Raw genomic sequence first — 20431 nt, forward strand, 5'->3', positions numbered from 1 at the left:
GCACTCAACATCAGCCCTGAGCTATGATTAGAACGTAGGAAGAAGTGCCATTGGGAAGTAAGCATTAGGAAGATGTTAATAACAGGATTCTACCCACTTGTACAAGTTTATTCACCACTACAAATTATTAAAGTTGCTTAAATAGTTAAAAAGATTTAAGTCTTTGAAAAGAGGAACATAAAGTGAGCCAGACCTAGTCATAGCTAAAATAATACTTTTGACCTAATTTTGCTTAATCCAATTAAGTAAATTTTAAGATAATTTCTGGAAAACCTTGTAAGGTATTTTTTCAGTTAGTTTTACTTAAAATTAAATGTACATTGACTTGTAGGGTATTTCTTAGAAAAAAAATCTATTCCTGAACTAGTACAGAATGTGAAATATTTCTTGCCTGAAATATAAGATTAATGTTTACAGATCAGTTGCCCAGAATCTTCTTGCTGAATTGGAAAGTATTTCACTTTTCATCACTATAGGTCCTTTTAACTTTACAAATGTGTTATTTAAAACATAAGCTGTATTGGTACACAGGAAACCCATTTAAAATTAAATTTAAAAACACTCCTGAGAATTCTATGGAACACTTATGATTTTATATTTTATAGTTTCTAGCAAAAGAAAAAGTATCTTTAGTACCTTAAAAATATTTTTTCAGAGATAGCTAAATCCAAAATCTGTAGTATATGTGAAAGAATAGCACTATTAATATCTTAAATATTAAATGCTTGAATATAACATAAAAAGCGTTATTACCTTCATTTTAACAAAACAACTAAGCTACAAATTTAAAGCTGGGAAATTCAGTACCAGAATTAAAAGAATTTCTAGGTTATAAATTTCTTTTTTTCTCAATAGTAACAGATCTTTTAAAAATTTATTCTGTGATTTTATGTATATAACTTCTCTTCAATAATCTTGGAAGAATTTACATCAGTTATTACATACTTTGATTCTCTCGTATGATTTAAATATTGGGCACCTAAGCCTAATTTTCAGGGAGGGTTTTTTCTCTTTGTCCTTTTATGGTATAGCGCTGAAGAAGAAGGAGGGGTGTGTCTTTGGTATTTGGGTAGGATATTTACCTGCAACTTCTAATTCTCAGAGCCACTTCTGAGCATTACTATGGATATGTTACAAAAAAATAGCTTGATTCTCTTAACTAGCCTACTAAAATACCACTGATTCAAACTACCACCTGCTTAAATAAAACACAGACCACTCAGAGACTAAAGCATTTAGAAAAGAAAGGTGTTTATAGGCAGAGAAGATTTGCAAGAGTCCAGGTTTTAGGACAGCTTTATCAAAATAAAAATATAATAAGTATTTAAAGCGGGCGGTGGGGGAACCTACAAAATTATCGAAGTCACCAACTTTATAGTTACTCTCTTCAAGGTGGAAAACAGTTGTCTCATAATTGACAATTCCAAAGTCAGGGATAAAGTTTTTATTCTTATACTTAAGAGTAACTTACAGGAAAGACTCAAGGTTTCATTTACTTGGGGAACAAGAACTAGACTGGGTGGTTGTTTTTGCTGATGTTACTTTTATCTCAGAGTTGCAAAGTATATTTTCAGGGATCTCCAAGATCACCTTTGGGTTCAATGATTCACTAAAAGGAAACATAGAACTCAGAAAAGCTGTTAAACTCATGGTTATGGTTTATTACAGTGAAAGGACACAGAATTAAATTAGCAACTGAAAAAGAGACATAGGGAGAAGTCCAGGAAACAGGCATGAGCTTCCAATTGTCTTTCCAGTGAAGTCATGCAGACAGCACTTAATTCTCCCACCAATGATGTGTGATGATTGCTTGGAGTATTGCCAACCAGGGAAGCTCCTCCAGGCCTTGGTACCAGCTTTTTTATTGTAAGTTGGTCACACAAGGGTGACTGAGTGCCCATGTGGCTGACCTTTAGTCTCCAGCCTTTCTAGAGGTCAGCCCAAGGCCCTTGCCATAAATCAAAGTTGTTATATAACTATTTGGCAGGGCCTACAGCCCCCAGATAAACAAAAATATTATCAGGCAGAATATTCCAAGGGCTTAACCATTATCTCTCAGGAGTTGAGCAAGGGCTAAACCTTTGTTTAGAATATGAAAAGTTTACACAACCTAGACCTGCTGTGCTAATCCTTTACTGCAGGGTATTGTTTTACTTTGTTTTCTGACTCTGGAACATGGTGTTTATTGTTTATCAAGCTGATTACGGTGTCAATTTTGCCTCCGAATTTCCACATAAATTTGCTTTACAATTTTCTGACACAGTATTACTACAATGTTTTGTTTTATTTGATCAGTTTTTTATATCTGTGATTTAAAAAATGCTTAATGCACAGAGACCTTCTTGTAATCTGTTTTATAAAGCTAGAGACGTGTGATCCTGAAACTGAAGAGTTGACTTTGCCTGAAAGCTTTGTAAAGTCTATGAAGTTGTCATTACTTTTATATGTAAGATATTGGGAAACCCCAAAGACAATTTTGATGTAAAGTCATAGTAATAGTTTGTTATTCTGAATTTGGGGACTGAATTTAGGAAATACAATCTCAAAAAAAAGAGGGGGGAGGGGAAGGTATGTTTACGTGACTAATAGTTACAGGCACTATTTAAAATAAACTAAGCATCAAGTAGTGATATTTATTAGGAACTTTTTCAAAGATAAGGAACTTTAACAATAATTCAAGGGCATGAAAAAGCACAAAATACTAGGCTTTCAAGAATATTTTGGTAATATAAAAAACCTCTGCTATTTGGGCATTAAATATCCTTTAACTGCTTTTTGTTCAGAGAAGACATATACTCAAAAATCAATTTGTCAGTTTAACATAAAGAAAATGCAAACTGTAGATTTACTTTTTTTGGATGCCATCCATATTTTATAGAAGAGGATTCACAAGTCATTTTCTCAATCTTATGAATAAATTCATTTATATCTAGCTAATTTTGTAGAATAAGTTAATACATTTATACGTCTTTCAAATTCATTATTTGCAGGTATTATAGCCCAAGACAAAGTCTATTTTCTCTCGTATCTTCTACAACCTACTGTACACTCTCAAATCTTAAAAGCATCAAGAGAAAAGACATACTACTTTCTAAAAAAGCATCAGTTAAGACAGATGACTGATTTTTTTACTGAAATGGAAGCCAAAAGACAATGTGCTGAAAGAAAAATATATTTTCTACCTAATTAAAATATCCTTTAGAAGTCATGGTAAATAAAATATTCAGACAAATAAAAGCTGAGAAAATTCATCAACATCAGACTCACACTAATAAATATTAAAGGAACCCATTTTCCTTTAGTCTACTTTCCTGAAGTATGGATCTTCAGGAAAAAAGAACAGCAAAAAAGATAAGTATGTAGGTAAAGTTTTTTTTAATTGACTTTCAAAGCAGCAAAAATAAAATGTATTCTAGCATTTATATGTAGAAGTAAAGTAAAAAACAGTTGCATAAATTGTAAGAAGGAGGTATGTGGACTTAAATCATTGTAAGGTTTTTATTTTTTGGACAATGACAAAAAATACTAGTTTAAGGTAGGCAGTAATAACTCAAGGATGCATATTGTGATCTAGAGAAATGATTATCAAGTGCGGTCCTTCGACAAGCAGCATAAAAACTGGGAATTTCTTAGAAGTGAAAACTCAGGCTTCCCTCAGCCCTACTAAATCAGAAAATTTGGAGGCGGGGCCTAGAAGTCTATGTTTGAACATGTCCTCTAAGTGATTCTGATGCACACTAAAGTTTGCGAACCACTGCTCTAGGTAACTACCAAAAGAAAACAGAGATAATTAAAAATCTAATAGAAGAGGTAAAATAGAATAATAAGGATATTGATTAACCCAAAGTAATAAAGGAAAGGAGGAATAAAGAACAGATGGGACAGACACACAGGCTAAAAGTAAGGGGATGGGAAAAGATATTTCATGACAGACCTAGAGGGTATTGTGCTGAGTGGAGTAAGTCAGATAAAGAAAGACAAATGCCATATGATTTCCTGTACACGTGGATTCTAAAGAACAAAGTCAACAACAGAAACAAACTCAGATACAGAGAATATTTTGAAGGCTACTAGATAGGTGGGAGTTTGGGGGATCTGTGAAAAAGGGCAAAGGGATTAAGAAGTACAAATGGATAGTTACAAAATAGTCATGGAGCTATAAATAGTCATGGAGTATATCATAAGGAATATAGTCAATATTGTAATAAATATGTAAGGGAGCAGAGGGGTACAAGATTTATTGGGGTGATCACTTTGTGAATTATATAGCTCTCTAATCACTATTCTGTACAACTGCAACTAATATTGTATACCAATTATAATTTAAAAACTCATTGAATTGTACACTGTAAACAGCAACTAATTGTCTATTATATTTCAGTAAAAAAAAAAAGATGAGATAAATTGAAAAATACCATGAATAAACTACATAATAAGATTGTTCATTTAAACCAACCTATAACAGCAATCCCATTAAGTGTAAATGAACTAAAATGCTCCAATTAAAAGGCAAAGATTTTCAAACTGGACTTGAAACAAAAAGACATAAACCATTTAAAAGAATTTAAAAAGATATACCAATAAACACTAACCCCCAAAATATAAAAGTTTGTGTGACTGTATTACTAGTACATAAATTAGACTTTAAGAAGTATTCCTAGAAGTGAAGAGAGATATGTCATAATGATAAAAAGTTCAATTCAGTGAAAAACAGTTTAACAATTCTGTTTGCAGTCAAAAATAAAGCTTCAAATCACAAAACTAAGATGTCAGAGTTAAATGGAGAGATAGACGAATCCATAACAATTGTCAAAGCTTTTAATATACCTATTTCAATATATCATAAAGATCAGAAAAAATCAGTAAAGATGTAAAAGATTTGAACATGATGAATCCCCTTCATCTAATTGACCTAGATAGAATAACAACAGAATATATATTTTTTTCAAGTGTATATGGAACATTTACCAAAATAGACCATATGTTAGGCTATAAAGCAAGCTTAAAATAGTTTTTAAAATTGAAATCATGCTGTGTATGTTCTCAGGCCACAGTAAAATCATACTAGAAACTAAGAACAGACAAATAGAACCACTTCTAAATAACTGGTTAGATATAGATCAAAGAAGAAATCACAATGAAAATTAGAAAATATTTAAGTGAAAAGTAATAAAAACACAACATCCAAAAGGGTGATACAACTAAAACAATGCTAAGAAGAGGGGTTAAAAATAATTGATCTAAACTTCCTTTTCAAGAGCTAGAAAAAGAAGAGCAGGTTAAATCTAAGATAGTAAAAGGAATGGTATAATAAATTACTAGCAATAAATATGTAAGTAAATGATAAATGATAATGAATAGTAATTCAAAATAATTGATTTAAATTAACTAATTGGTATAACAATTGAATATAAATAGATAGATGGTAGATGATAGGTAGATAGATAGATGAATAATAAAAGCAGAAATCAATGAAAGAGAAAGCAAGCAAATTAGAGTAAACAATAAAACAAAGTACGGGTCATTTTAAAGATTCATAAAATTGTTAAGTCCCTAACAAGACTGATCAAATGAAATAGCAAGTGCACAGATTATCAATATCAGGAATGTAAAAGGAGACAGCACTACACATTCTATAGCCATTAAAAAGATAAAAGTCTTCAAAAGACAACATTAAGAAAGTGAAAAGACCCACAGAATGGGAGAAAATATTTACAAATCATATATCTGATAACATGTATCTAGAATATATATTAAACTCATACAACTCATCAACTAAAAAAAAAAACCAAAAACTCAGTTAAAAAATGAGTAAAGAATCTGAATAGATATTTCTCCAAAGAAGACATACAAATGACCAATAACACATGAAAAGATGCTCAACATCATTAGCCATTAGGGAAATAGAAATCAAAACCACAATGAGACACCACACCCACTAGAATGACTAAAATAAAAAAAAAGATAAGTGTTGACAAAGATATGGAAAAATTGAAACCCTCATACTTTGCTGCTGAGAGTGTGAAATGGTGCAACTGCTTTGGAAAACAGTCTGGCAAAAACTTTTACATGAATGTTCATAGCAGCATTATTCATAATAGCCAAAGAGTGGAAACAACCCAAATTTCCATCAAGTGATGAACCAGTAAACAAAATGTAGTATAGTCATGCAATGAAATGTTATTCGGCCATAAAAAGGAATGATATACTGATACATGCTAAAACATGGATGAATCTTGAAAACATGCAAATTAAAAGCCAATCACAAGACCGCATATTGTATGTATCCATTTATATAAAATTTCTAGAATAGGTAAATCTGTAGAGATAGAAAGGAGATTAGTGGTTGCCTATAGCTGAGAGTGGGGTGGCTTAAAGAAAGATGGGAATGACTGCTAATGGATATGGGGTTTCTTTTGGGATGATGAAAATGTTCTAAAATGGATTGCACAACTCTGAATATGCTAAAAATGATTGAATTGTACACTTTAAATGGATTAATTGTATCTCAACAAAGCTATTAGAATACAAAAGGATATTATGAATAACCTTACACCAAAAAATATTGTCTACTTAGATGAATGTTCTTTTAAAAAATTAAATTAACATAAAAAAGTAGAAAATATGAATAGCCATATCCTGTTAAAGATATGAATCTGTAATTAAAACATTCCCATAAAGATGATTTCAGGTTGAAAAATGTTCCACAAGTGAATTAATTCAAACATTTAAAGAAGAAATAATACCAATCTTAAACTTTTTCAGAAAATACAGAAGGGAGCACTTCACAACTTTTTCTTAAGAGAGCAATATAATCTTGATATCAAAACCTGACAAGAGAAGTATAAGGAAATTACAGGCCGATTTCTCTCATGAATGTAAATACAAAAATCCTAAACAACATAGTAGCAAATTGAGTTCACTTTTCTTTTAAAAAAGAACAAATCATGGCCAAGTGGGGTTTATTCCAAGAAAGCTTTTTGGGATCAGCAATCGAAAATCTGTGAAATTCACCACATTAACAAATAAATGAGGAAAATCGCATGATTATCTCAATAGATGCAGAAAACACATTAAATGCAATGTATTACCCATTCAAGAAAATAAACTGAAATTCTTGGTAAACTACAAGTAGAAGCAGATTATTCAATTCAGATCATCAAATTTATCTGTCGCATGTGTCCCCCTCACCCAACCAAAGGTCATGGTCTAGAGCCACACTGAATAGAAAACATTAATGTGTTCATCTAAACAATGTCCAGGGAATGGTGGAGCTGACTTGGAACCCGGGTACTTGAGTACCTACGAGGAGCGGGTAGGTGGACCATTCACATCAGCACCCTTGTGTTAGACACACTTAAGCGACTTTGTTCCTTAAACACTGAAGACTGTGACTATTTGTTTAAATAGTTTAGTCTCACCCCTACGGATCCAGAAGATGGTGTGTAATATAAATAAGAGAAATTTCATTTGCACACAGGAAGAATATTTGATGATCAATAATGACCAAGTGTTGAACACGTTTCCCCAGGGAAGTTATAGAGTGTCTATCCGTGGAGATTTTCATGAAGATCTAATTGTCCCACAGTGATAGGGCCAGCTTGCTTATCAGTATAAATTCTGGCATTGGCTAGAATAAAAATTATTTTTGTTTTGGTACACATTACATTACTAAATTTTACTGGCTTTAAAAATGCTTGAAGCTGTGCTGATTTATGTGTTTGATAGATGGGCTTAGCACTTACATTTATCATAATTACTGAAATATGTGCTTATTTCTACCATACTTCTTTTTGTTTCCTTTTTTCTCTTTTCCTGCCTTCTGTTGAATTTAAAAGACTCATTCCTACCCCTTACCTCCACTTGTTTGGGAAGCTCTGGTTACATTTCTATTCTTTTAGTAGTCACTTTCAAGTTTTTGACATGCATTATACATTTTTCTAGCAGCGTCTAAAGTTAGTACATATTTCTCTTCTAAATATGCCTGCTTTAACCCCATCAAAGCTCACTTTAATGACCCACTGAACACCCTCAAACCTTGCTCAAGCTAATCTATATCTTATAGCTTAGATTTTACCACTTTTTAAACACATAAACAAGAGTTTTTTGGTTTGTTTACAATCAATAGTTAAATGTAGTTATTTTTTAAAAAACACAATTTGGCAGTTCTTGAGAATCTCTTTTCTGAAACTTGAAATGAGAGTCCAGTGACTGTCTGACACAGAGTAGGTGCTCAATAAATGGAACCTACCCTGTCACCTCCTCCCAAAATAAACGGTTGTTTGTCTCTTTAAGGCTAGACATGAGTGCTCAGCAGGCATGGATTCCTCGGGGTTGGATCTATTCCATGGACAGTTGTTGAAGACGGCCTTCTCCTTATGTTAATTTTATGAATACTGTACCTGACTGTGCAGCAAGCTAAATAGTGCAGGATTAAATGTTCTCATTTCTGAGCTGTGAAGTTTTGAAACTGATCAGGAAATGAAGGCAGAATGCCCATTCTTTGGGAGAAGAATCAGCCAGTCTGTGTTGCTGCGGGTCTTGGCTGCGGTCAGAATGCAGCTGTTAAGGCAGCTGTTTAACTGTTTGCCCAACTTGAAAGGACACTGCCAAGTGTCAAATATTTTTCATAGCAACATTTTACTTTCATTAGGAACAACAACAGTGCATTTTATTGAGTTCCAGCAGTGTGCCAAACATGACAGATTTATTACTCAGCAGGTTTACAACCTAGGCTGAACATGTATGCTCGTTTCCATTTTTAATATTTTGTTTTTTAAAAAGGCTCTCAAAGGAAGCTGCTACACCAAACATCTCTACAGCTTAATTATTTGTTGAAATGGCAGCAGATTAACTTGAGAAAATGAAATATCTCTGAAGGGAAAAATGAAAATCTTAGAAATATCAAAAGAAAAAACGAAGGCTTAAATATTTTAAACCTTTTTAATGTGACCTAGGAGTGACTTTGCCCCTACTTGCCCAGGACAGGTGAGGGCAGCAGTGGCACAGAAAACACATCATCTTCCTCTGCAATTCCGAGTCCCGTTCTGGGTCATGCAGTTAATCTATGTCATTATTTAGAATATTGAAACTAAATACTAAACGATTGTGTTGAATTTGACAGGCTGTGAACTGGGTGGGGGCTTATCAATTATTTTATGATAAAGGCCATATGACAAATGTAAGCATTCAAAATGAAGAAAACATTCAAATGCACAAGTACGATTTTCTTCCAAACCCAAAAGTGCACGGATCATGATTAGCTCTCAACCCTCAAATATTTGCCCTAGTCAGGAGCTCATGCCTTCAAAGAAGAAAAGTTCTAGGCATGTAGAGGGATCCTGGACACACTTATTTTTTGTTCCAATTGAAGTGATATTAGAAGTCAGCTGTAACCGCCATTTATATAATAGCATTTAGTGTGTAATCCCCGCAGCCCTTATGAAGACTGCAGGGGTCAGGCGTGGGATGCATTCTAGTTTAATAAACTTTCACAGTCAAAGCTGGAGCAGAGATGGTTCTGAAGGTAAACTAGACTGAACAAAGCTATGGTCAATGAAGATTCTATCCTATTTGCTCTTCTGTTTACTAAATCGTAATTAAATCATAAATGACAAAAGTCTAGTCCAATTATTTCTTCAAATTGCAAAAGCATACATTTCCACAAAGTTGACATGATTTCTTGGATGAAGATCATCAAAGTCTCATACACTGGGTAATGTTCATGGAGTGAGTCAGCCACAAGCTTTGTTGCTCTTTTTTTGCAGGGATACAAAAAGTAAATGCAAGCCATGGATGAAATTTATAAGATCGCTTCCACAGAGAGGATCCAGATGTTGGAGAAAGAACTGGCTATGCAATTGACTGAACTAAAGTCTGAGATCGAAGAACAGGGGACTCTTCTGGGAACAGCTCAGCGAGCTTACAGGTAAACAATGGCAGCGTGAAGGCGTGGCCTTTAGGGTCTTTCACCCCACCTTCACCCCATAATCTCCATCAGCCACCCCTCTTCTTTTCACTTGGACAATTGTCATTACCTCAAGCTCAGACTTGACTGCTGCTCCTATTTTCTAGAATTGTCAAGGCACTTAGAGGCAATGTCCTACCAAAGAAAATAGAAACATGCTCTTACATTTCACAAATATCATTGCCTTAAAGTTCCAGAAGCTATTATACAAATCATACTCAATGAAAAGAGAACTAATTTTCTCCAATAATATTTTAATTGAATTTGACCTTGATTTTGATGAGAAATTTCAAAACTTAAATAATGCTAGGTATTTGGTAGTGAATTCTGCAAAACGATGTTCTATTAGGAGCTATTTTATAGGTAAATGCTGCCAACGATAGTTAATTCAATTATTTTAGTGAGACGAAGTAGCCAGATCAGCCCCTGAATGGCAAGTCTCATGTGCCCCAGATCTTCTCATCCGTCTGGTTCTGTTACTGCCACTGTCGATCAAGAAGAACAATATAAGGATTCTGTTAGGTTGAGTAGCCAAGTAAACATAATGTGGTTGGTGAGGGTTGGGAGGGAAGATCAGGAAAAGAAGCAGTAAGTATGTGCATTAGTATCTCATTTCAAAGATGATTCTGAAGAACCAGTAATTGGATGTTTAACAATTTAGTATTTAAAGCCCTCGGTCGCGGGAAACAGACCAAGGGTTGTGTGATGAAGTAGAAAGATAATGGAATCATGCAAGTCATAATTTCTCTCAACTTTGGTTTCTTTACTTCATAAATGAGGTTAAAAAAATATGTCTACCTTATAGAGATCAATTGAGATAATACATGTTAAAGCACTTTGAAAACTAGAAAACACCATGCAATAATCAATCAAGTGTTGATATTGTTACAACTTAAATGTCAGGCAAGTGCTCCCCATGGTACAATGTGATAACAAAGGCTTCCCGAAGTCCCTTCTAGGACAGAGTGATGGGAAATTTCTGGATACCTGTGTTTCTCTACTCCTCCAATAATCTAACAAATACTTAGAGCACTTTCTGTTTCCCAGATGTTGTACTAGGTTCTCAAGTCCAAAGAAAATGGAAAATGTGCACTTCTGATAATCACTTTAGCATTGTCATTCCCCACTAGACTGAAAAATCTATTGAAAACTGGAGGATTACTCTACCTTAGTCATCTTCCTTCCTTCCTTCCTTTTTTCTTTTTTTGCATTCTTTTCCTCGTTTTACCCCCTAAAACCCAGGCTGTCGTAGTTGTCAAGTGCTTCATAAATCCTTGCTGAATAAATAAATGAATGTTGCATGAACAAAACTTGAAGAAATGAGTGAATCTCTTTATGGGTTGATGCACATACCACTTATGTTCACCAATCTCTTCTCGGTCATTCATGATACTTTGAGGTTAACTGAGAGGAAAGACATGATCTAAGTAAGAAAGAGTTGGAACAGCTAAACCCAGGACCCCACAGTCTCCCAGTGTGCCAAAGAATTAGAAGACAAGAGGGCAGGGAAGCGGTGGGTTTTATTTCTGTTTCCCTGACTGCTTGTTTAGTAAGTAGCTGGTCCCTTTCTAGTTGGTTATTGCTTCTCTACCTCCATGAGGCAGTCAGGATTCAGATACCCAGTAATCACATAAATTACTCTTTTGATTTATTAATACTTTTACTTTGAAGTCCCTTTCAGAGGTTGCCCCCCCTTTTTTTTTCCATCAAAGCCAAGATGTGAGGAGATAGGGGAGGGATTATCTTCGACTCCAGTTGGAACTTCAACACAAATGGCTCAATGGGTTACTTAATCTCCTATAGCTGGGGGACCTCCTGTCAGCCTGGTGCTTTTTTCAAAGGATCAGTGCTTCCATTTGAGGGGCGGGTGTGTGTGGAGAGGAGGGGGGACTTCTGGCAAGTGTACAGTCTATTTTCATCTTTCTTAAAACTCATCCGTGGGAACTGGTAGGGTCATATGAACAACATCAATCTAAATTGTAGCGCATACAATCCCCCTAAAATCTCGAGATGATCTCTCACATGTGTTCCAGTCTCATCCTAAGAAAGTGGCAATGCACCAGGGTTGCTGTCCCCTGATGTTCCCAAAGCTGCCAAGCCTTGGGGAGTATCTTACACCAAATAGGGAGAGCTCCCCTCTTCCTGACTCAGGGTTCGACCCTCTTATTGGGCGCCCTCTTATTGGATGCTGCTTGTGCTTCCACATGTCAGAGCATATGGTGCAAATAACACACTCGTGACCAGACTTGGACCACAGTCCATGAGGCTGCAGAAGCAGGCACTTCTGCTAACTTTTTCCTAGAGATAAATAACTTTCCTGAAGCAGAAAGTTTGGTTAAAATGATATCCAAAGTATTTCGTGTTTTATATTTAAAGGTCATTTTCATCATTAGATAATTGAACAAGAACATAAAAATAAGAACTTTTTTTAGATTATAAAATACTGGTTTATGTGTCAACTAGGGTGAGATATAGGTCTGATAAGCACAACAGTCATTAGAGATAAAGTTACTGGAGGAAATACAGGCAGGAGAAAAAAGAATCTCTTCTACCTCTGCTTTATTTCCTTGCTTCCAAATCCAGAGTACAGGGGGAGAAGGAGAGGCAAACTGGCCCCAGGAGATGTTTAGCAAACATGAGGTACACACGAGAGACATCCTGACTCAGACCGAAACATGTGGCCTTTACATAGCCTCAGCAATCCAGTGTAATATGATATACTAATTTAAAAATGAGTAATTGTGAAGAATTATAGATTAACCAGGGCCTACCTATAATCTTACCTATTACAGCTTCTATAATTACAGCTTTTATTGCATAAACTTTTCTGCAGCTCTATTAGAATACCAAAGGATATTTCTTACTATAGAAGAGAAAGAGAACTGGCTCTGAAGAGAACTTTACAGGTGAGTAGGAGAGTGAGCTGTTTCAATACTACAATCAGTTAGATTTTGCTATCTTGTTGGAAACTCTTTGCAGGAAAAAAAATTTTTTTGCAGACAGAGCTGATGTGATTGACACTGGTTATAAGAACGAAACAGCCTGATACTGAGCTCGCTGCTGGATCAGAGCAGGTCACTACTTCTTTAGAGATAGCTGATTTTTGTGATGTTTTAAACTTTATGATTCCTTGATTTGTGACATTTAAATTTGTATTTGGAAATGTAGATATAATGGCATAATGTATTGTGTTAAAATGGTCAGAAATTTTATGTCATTTTCTGTCATACGCACTGATAATTTTATTACTTCCCCCTTTGCCTTTCTGTTGCCTGGCATTCAGGTGGCTGAGTCAAAGCCCCTTGTTATTCAAGCAGATGTCATGCAGAGGGAGCTAGAGAGCTGCCTAAGAAGAGAGTACACTCCTGAAAATTTACCTTTGCTTCTGCTACAGGTAAGAGTCATTTTGTAGTTTGAAAAATAGGCCTGGAATTTAGTGGAAATGTATGAACAAAGCTTGCTTTCTAGCATATCCTCTGGCCAGAATAGGATTTTCTCTACATGTGTGGTTTGCAGAACTTAGTATAAATGCTCCTCTTTGTTAGAGACCCATGTCATAGTTAGGTTTTAGTTACAGCCACAAAACAATTTTTTACTAATCACTCCCCGTGCTGGAACTATAAGGCAATATGACATTGACTAAGATAGTCTCAGTCCTCAACAAGCTGTTAGCCAACCTGGGGAAGATATTTCTGGAGTTCATTCTCAAGAAAATAACACAACATGGAGAAAAAAACATTTTCCATAAAGATTATTATCACAGCATTATACCAATAAAAGTGAAAGAAATTGTCCAAATGTCTAATAATAGGAGAAAGAGTTAAGAAAAACAGTGTAGTACCTGATAAAACGTTGTTCTGCCACTAAACATTTTTTTGCATAAGGAATATTTATGTTATTATGTAATATTTTTAACAAAAATTGTGTGTGTGAGAGAGAGAGACAGAGAGAAGAGAGGATGAATAATGGTCATGTAAGAAAAATCACTTAAAAGACATAGACAAAAACTTATCAGTCACTGTCTTTGGATGGCAGGAAAATGAATTTCCTCTTTTTATTTTTACATATTTTAAAATTTTCTATAATAAGCATGTATTGTTTTGACTTTTAAAGTTTTTTGTTCTTCACTCTCATGTTATGAGTTATATCCTCACTATGCATACAAATTAGTTCATTAGCACCTAGTTAGTAATTAATAAATGCATCACAAAGAATAAAAGGCATTGAGATTCTATTTGCAAGTCAAATTGTTGTCATTATCTTCATCTAGGATTCTTCACCCTATCATTTCTGGCATTCTTCATTCCTTTGTGTCTGTCAGTGGTTCTCATTGGAGAGAAGGAAAGGGTGGAGATGGGGGACATTTGGCAATGTCCTGAGACATTTTTGGCTATCACAATTTGGGAACGGAAGTGGGTTGCTACTGACATCTAGTGAGTAGAGGCCAGAGATGCTGCTAAACATTCTACAATGCATAAGATAACCCCCACTACAAAGAATTATTCAATCCCAAGTGTTAATAGTGCTGAGGTTGAGAAACCTTGGTAGAGTCAGTTTCTAGATGATATTTATCTTCTGCCTAAAGAACTTTCTTCCACATTTCTTGTAGTGTAGACCTGCTAAGAACAAATTCTCTCAGAATTTTTTTTTTTTGAAAAAGTTTTTATTTGCCTTCACTTAGAAAGTTATTTTTGTCCAATATAGAATTGGAGGTTGACGGTTTTTCTCTTTTATTACTTTAAAGATATTGTGCCCTTGTCTTCTGGCCTGCATCATTTTCATATTCTAACACAATGTGCCCTTTTGTTCTCTGGTTGCTTTTAAGAGTTTCTCTTTATGGGTTTAAGCTATTTTATTATGATATTCCTTGATTATGTTTTCTTTGTGTTTCTCTTGCTTGGAGTTGGTTAAAATTCTTGGATTGTGATTTCATCATTTTCATCTATTTTTTAAACTATTTCAACCATTATTTCTTCGAATGTATTTTCTCTCCCCATCCCTCCAATTTCACATATGTTGAATCACTTCATATTGTCCCATAAGTTACAGAGGTTCTGCTAATATTTTTTCAGTCCTTTTTCCCCAGTAGTTCATTCTGTAGTTTCTATTGCTATATCTTTAGGTTCACTAACCTTTTCTTTTCACTATCTAACCTGTTGTCAATTCCATCCAATAAAGTTTTCATTTCATATACTATAATTTTCATTTCTAGAAGCTTTATTTTATTGTTTCTGACGTTTTTTATTTTTCTTCTTATTATGTTTACATTTTCCTTTCGGTCCTTAAATATACTAAGCATATTAATGATAGCTCTTTTTTAAAAGTCTTTGTTGGCTATTCATCATTAGTGTCATGTCTGGGTCTGTTTTGCTTCATTAATTATCCTCCTGCTTGTGGGTCATATTTTCCTACTTTTTTTCATGTCTACTATTTTTTTTGACATCGACACTGCAATTTTACATTCTTGAATGCTGATTTTTTTCTGTGTTTCTCTAAAGAGTGTTGGACTTTCAAAGAGTGTTAAGTTGTAGATCAGCTTTATGCTTTCAAGGCTTGATTTTTAAGCTTGCTAGAGCAGATTCAGAGTGATCTTTACTCCAGGGATAGTTTATCCTTATTACTAAATTGTGACCCTTTTGATATCTCCACTGAATGCCTCAGGTGTTCAGCGAGGACGCTTTACTCTGTCCGATTGGCACTTGAGCATTTCCTAGCCCTGTATGAAATCTTAAAACTGTTCAGTTTACAGTTAGTTCCCTAGTCAGTTATTCTTTGCACAGCCTTGTGGAGTTTCACCCTCCATATGCACAACTTAATAGCAAAAAACTCAAAGGTTTCTCTATGCAGATTTCTGAGGCCCTTTCTCTACATAACTTCCTATTCTTCAGTACTGCAAACTCCAGCTGATTCAGCTTCCCAAACTTTTGTTTCTCTCCCTCCAACTCAGAGAAACCATCGAGCTCTGCTTAAGATTCCATTTCCTACTCCGTGGTTCAGAAATTGCCTTCTTCAGGCAGAAAACCAAGGTTATTGTAGGTCTCATCTCATTTGTATATTTTCTCTCAAGGACCACAGTCCTGCATTGCTTGTTGTCCCGTGGCAGAAAACAGTTGCTTTGTGTAGTTTACCCTATTTTCTAATTGTTTATGATGGAAGGACAAGTCTGGTCCTACTTATTCTGTCATAGCCAGTATTATTTCTATTATCAGAAATAAAACATTTTAAAAGGAATTGGGTTCTTTAACTACTTTTAAGTATAAATAAAATCTCTGGCCTAAGGTTAAAAGCTTTAATCTTACCTGTAATGTGCTTCGTATTTTATATTCATAACTTCAGTTTTTAAGAAATTTTAAGTTCAGCCTTAGACAATTGTATAGGCTTTTATGTGACTGCTAAAATTGTTCACTAATTGATAAATTAAACTACAATCTGTTAGATTGGCAACAGATCATATAGATTTAGACATACCTACTCTCTTTATTTAAATTTAGATGATATCTTGAGCCAGGTTTCTTAATTTTATGATTTTCACATAAAAAAATCCATCTTTCCAAAATAAGCAGAGACCTATTTTCCTGTTGTTAGTATTCTTAAGACTTAATTTAGTCTTCCTATTATAATTGTATTCTAAGTGTTAATTTTTTGTTGTTGTTGTTAAAGTATTACACAGAGAGAATTACCCAGCTGGCCCTGAGTAAATATTTGCACATGCTTAGGTGGAAGAGGTTTTGCCAGCACAGTAAGATCATGGAGCAACTTTATCCTCTTTACAAGGTAGGAAGCCCATGACTAAAACCTGTGAGCTATTTTTCATGATTAAACAAAATGGTCAATAAGGTTGTCAATGCACTATTACTAAGTATAGCCATCATGCCTGTACTTTAGAACTCTAGACTTATTCATCTCATATAACTGAAATTTTATGCCCTTTGGCCAACATCTCCCTGCCTGCCAGAGCCTGGTAATCAATGTTCTAATCTCTGCTTCTATGAATTTGACTTTTTTTTTAGATTCCACATACAAGTGAGATCATGCAGTATTTGTTTTTCTCTGTCTGCTGACTTATTTCACTTAGCATAATGTCCTCCAAGTTCATCTATGTTGTTGTAAATATTAAGATTTCCTTCATTCTCATGGCTGAATAATATTCCATTGTGTATATTTATCACATTTTATTTATCCATTTATCCAACAATGGACTCTCAGGCTGTTTCCATATCTTGGCTATTGTGAATAATGCTGCAATAAACATGGGAATACAGATATCTCTTCGAGATACTGATTTTGCTTCCTTCAGATATGTAGTCAGATATTTTTAATTTTTTGAGGAATCCCCATACTGTTTTCCCTAATAGCTGTACCAATCTACAATTTCGCCAACAGTTTAACTTGTCAGTTTTTTAAAGTCATAGGTAAAGATGGGAGAGAAAATAGTGGATGCACCTACTTACCTGTTCTGCCTATGGTAGAAGATAAGTACTTGTTTTTAAGAATAAGAATTGAAGGAAGCTGTATATTATAGGAAATGAATTTTTCTTCATAGACTTATCCTCCTCTGCTATAGATAAAAAGCTAAAAGCCAACTCAGGTTATCAAACATTCTTATGCACTGACTTTTTGCTGGAGTCTCCCTCCTTCGAAATCCTAAGAATGTGGCCACTGCCCTTGTCAGTCAAATGCAGAATATAAAAGAATTTTAGTATTCCAAGAGCCCCTTATTTGGCCCCTAAAGAGTATTATCCTATGCTTGGAAGCAAATGACACAAGAGGATAAGGCTTGCAAATAACCAAGTTCTGTCCTCGCATCTCTTAAACAGAAACAAGTCGCCTACATTATGCAGGAGTACAGTAACGCTCTTCAGAGAGCAGAAAGGTTGTCTGTTGCTCGAGAAAACTTCCTGATGGGAAAAAACAATCCTCCTAACTTAGTGACACAGGAAGACCTTACTATTTACACAAAGTGGTTAGTGTGTCACCTACACTCATTCAAGACTATTCACCGCTTCCTGCAGGTACATGAAACATAATTATGTGATTATGCGGTCCTTTCCCAAACAAAATGGTCAGCACTTTGTTTTCTCACACTTGTCACCTAGTTTTGGATTGTCAGTTCCTGTATTCCGCTCGTCCTTCAAATGACTGGAAAAAAATGGGTCACTAGCTTTGTTCTTTGCAACTTTTGAAATCTTTTCTTTTGGAAACTTGCTCTAATGAAATCACTCCATTAATTTAGCTTTTTCAAAGATGTCTCTGTTGTACTATTTCATATTTACTCTATAAGTTTTCGTTCCCATCATCTCATTCAGGATTTATGCTTTCCAATGTAGTTCTACTTTTTTATTTGGCAGTATCTAATGTGGGTCTAATATCTGCCAGGTACATGTCCTGGGCCATGTAGGGAAGATATAGTCTTTACTGAAAAGTAACTGGGTCCCAGGATGGTGGGAAAATCTGGTAAGTAAATAGCTAACTGAAATACAATGTGATAAGAAAGAACAGAGTAAGTATAAGCACAGGGTAAAGAGAGTCACAGAGGAGAGGCCCCGACCCAGCCTAGAGGCATCAGAAAGGTGTGACATGATCACATTTTCATTTTAGAAAGATTGTTTAGCCACTTAAATCTTTTCCAACTCCTCTACGCCTTATCCAAGTGATATCACTAACCACAGAGTTATCCAAACCAGAAAACTGGTTATCGCCCTGACGTCATCCCTTCCTTAACAGTCACTGTGGTCTACCTGTGAATCATCTTTCCTCAGTCATGTGGCACAATAATGACCTGCTCATGAATCTGGGTCCCCAACTAAACTGTGAACTCTTTGAGGTCGGTCCACATCTTATTCATCTTTGTATGCCTGTCACAGTGCCATGGATCAAGCACATTATGGGTGCTTGATCCATGTAGACCTGCCCAGAGTTTTAGGTCGCTTAGAGTTGGTGAGCACACCAGGTCGCCCAGCTCCAAAATTTGCCTCTCACAGCTGGGCAGGTTGCTGAGGCCCACTTCTACCTCCTTCCTTCTCTATCAAAGCAAAGGGCTACTCCTGAACTAAAATCTGAAAGCATCCTTGAGAATTAAGTTGTTACATAGCCTTCTGGTTGTACCCTTCCGTAGGCCCTCCAGTATTTGCCCATCTCCAACGTGCTGAGTGTAGCAGTCGACGAAGTCCCCGAGATTGGTCAGGAAAGTGAACAGGTCCATGTCAGTGACATCAATCCTGACCTGCAGGGTTCTGCATCTCCAGGCACTGCGAATACCAGTATTTCAGGTAAGAAATTAGTCTTCTTTCCCCTAGGGTAATGTGGAGAAAAGGAGATCGTGATTTTGCACATGTGCTATTATATCACTTGATCTTACTGGAAATGTTTCTATGTACCAAAAAGTTACATTTTATTAATAAATAAGTGTTAATTTGATATTTTCTTTTTTAAATTTAGTTTGATATTTTCTTATTTTTATTTATTTATTTATTTGTTTTATTATTTATTACTATTTATGCCTACAGCACCTGGTCTTCCTAGGTGGTCTCTCATCCAAGTACTAACCAGGCCCAACCTTGCTTAGCTTCCGAGATCAGACATCAGGCTTGTTCAGGGTGGCATGGTCATAGACCATGGACCGTGGCTCCACTGGGGAATGAACCCAAGACCTACTGCGTGTAAAGCAGACGTGCTAACTGCTACGCCATGGAACCACATCCTAGTTTGATATTTTCTGATGGAAAAAATAACAAACAGTTCTCTTGGACATTATTCCCTCTATCCTTATAACTAGCAAATTAAGAGAGAAAGAGAAAAGCAATGAACTTGAAGTCGGCAGTACTGAGCTCTAGACCTGTTTCTGTTGTGGCCTTACTATGGGCCTGCAAGTTTGGGTCATTTCATTTCCTTGGCTCTCAATTTACTCAACTCTAAAATAAACCTTTCAAATTAAGTAATTTCTAAAATTTCCTCCATTTTTAATATTACATGATTTTAAAAGACTATTCTTATCTGAATCAATTTAATAGTCTTCCTATCCTAACCTTACGTTATAGATGACTAAGAAACCTGATCAGGTTTCTACTCTGAGTGACATATTTGCTTGCAGTATGTACCTGGTGTGCCTAGAGAGGCAGCCAACCCTGTTGTGAAGAATCAAAGAAGGCCTCTTAAAGGAGGAGAGTCCAAACTTGGTACTTAGAGATAAGTAGGAGTGAGCCAGGTGGAAGGAGGTGAAGGCTCTCACCTTCTTCTAATTTGTTGATTAATTTATGAATCATATTCTTCGTTTATCACAAAGGACCATAGTAGTTCTGCTCCTGCTAAACCAGTCCCTAAAGGGTCTGTTCTGTTTCTCTTATAGGCTGTGAAAACAGGAGTAGGGCATCCTGGCTACCTCCCCCTAAAAAGCCAACACCAAGAGTTTGTCAGATAGGCCTGACCGAGTGTGGTGCAGTCTGTAAAGTGTGGCAGAGACGGTTG

At 35.4% G+C, this 20431-nt stretch overlaps 1 protein-coding gene and 1 pseudogene across 1 annotated transcript in view; one reads left to right on the forward strand and one right to left on the reverse strand.

Annotated features, from left to right (window-relative positions):
- The first annotated feature begins 9625 nt into the window (after window positions 1-9625).
- The window catches only part of LOC112474292, a 67743-nt gene continuing 56937 nt past the window's right edge, over window positions 9626-20431 (forward strand). Inside the window, exons 1-6 of the mRNA XM_025042386.1 lie at window positions 9626-9928; window positions 12801-12873; window positions 13251-13361; window positions 16628-16741; window positions 17785-17979; window positions 19083-19236. Coding sequence (XP_024898154.1) covers window positions 9783-9928; window positions 12801-12873; window positions 13251-13361; window positions 16628-16741; window positions 17785-17979; window positions 19083-19236 — 793 coding nt within the window. The 5' untranslated portion in view covers window positions 9626-9782. The remainder of the gene's footprint in view (window positions 9929-12800; window positions 12874-13250; window positions 13362-16627; window positions 16742-17784; window positions 17980-19082; window positions 19237-20431) is intronic.
- LOC112474389 lies at window positions 19465-19580 on the reverse strand (annotated as a pseudogene).

The sequence above is a fragment of the Pteropus alecto genome, unplaced genomic scaffold (genome assembly GCF_000325575.1).
Source record: "Pteropus alecto unplaced genomic scaffold, ASM32557v1 scaffold79, whole genome shotgun sequence".
Taxonomy (NCBI): Eukaryota; Metazoa; Chordata; class Mammalia; order Chiroptera; family Pteropodidae; genus Pteropus; species Pteropus alecto.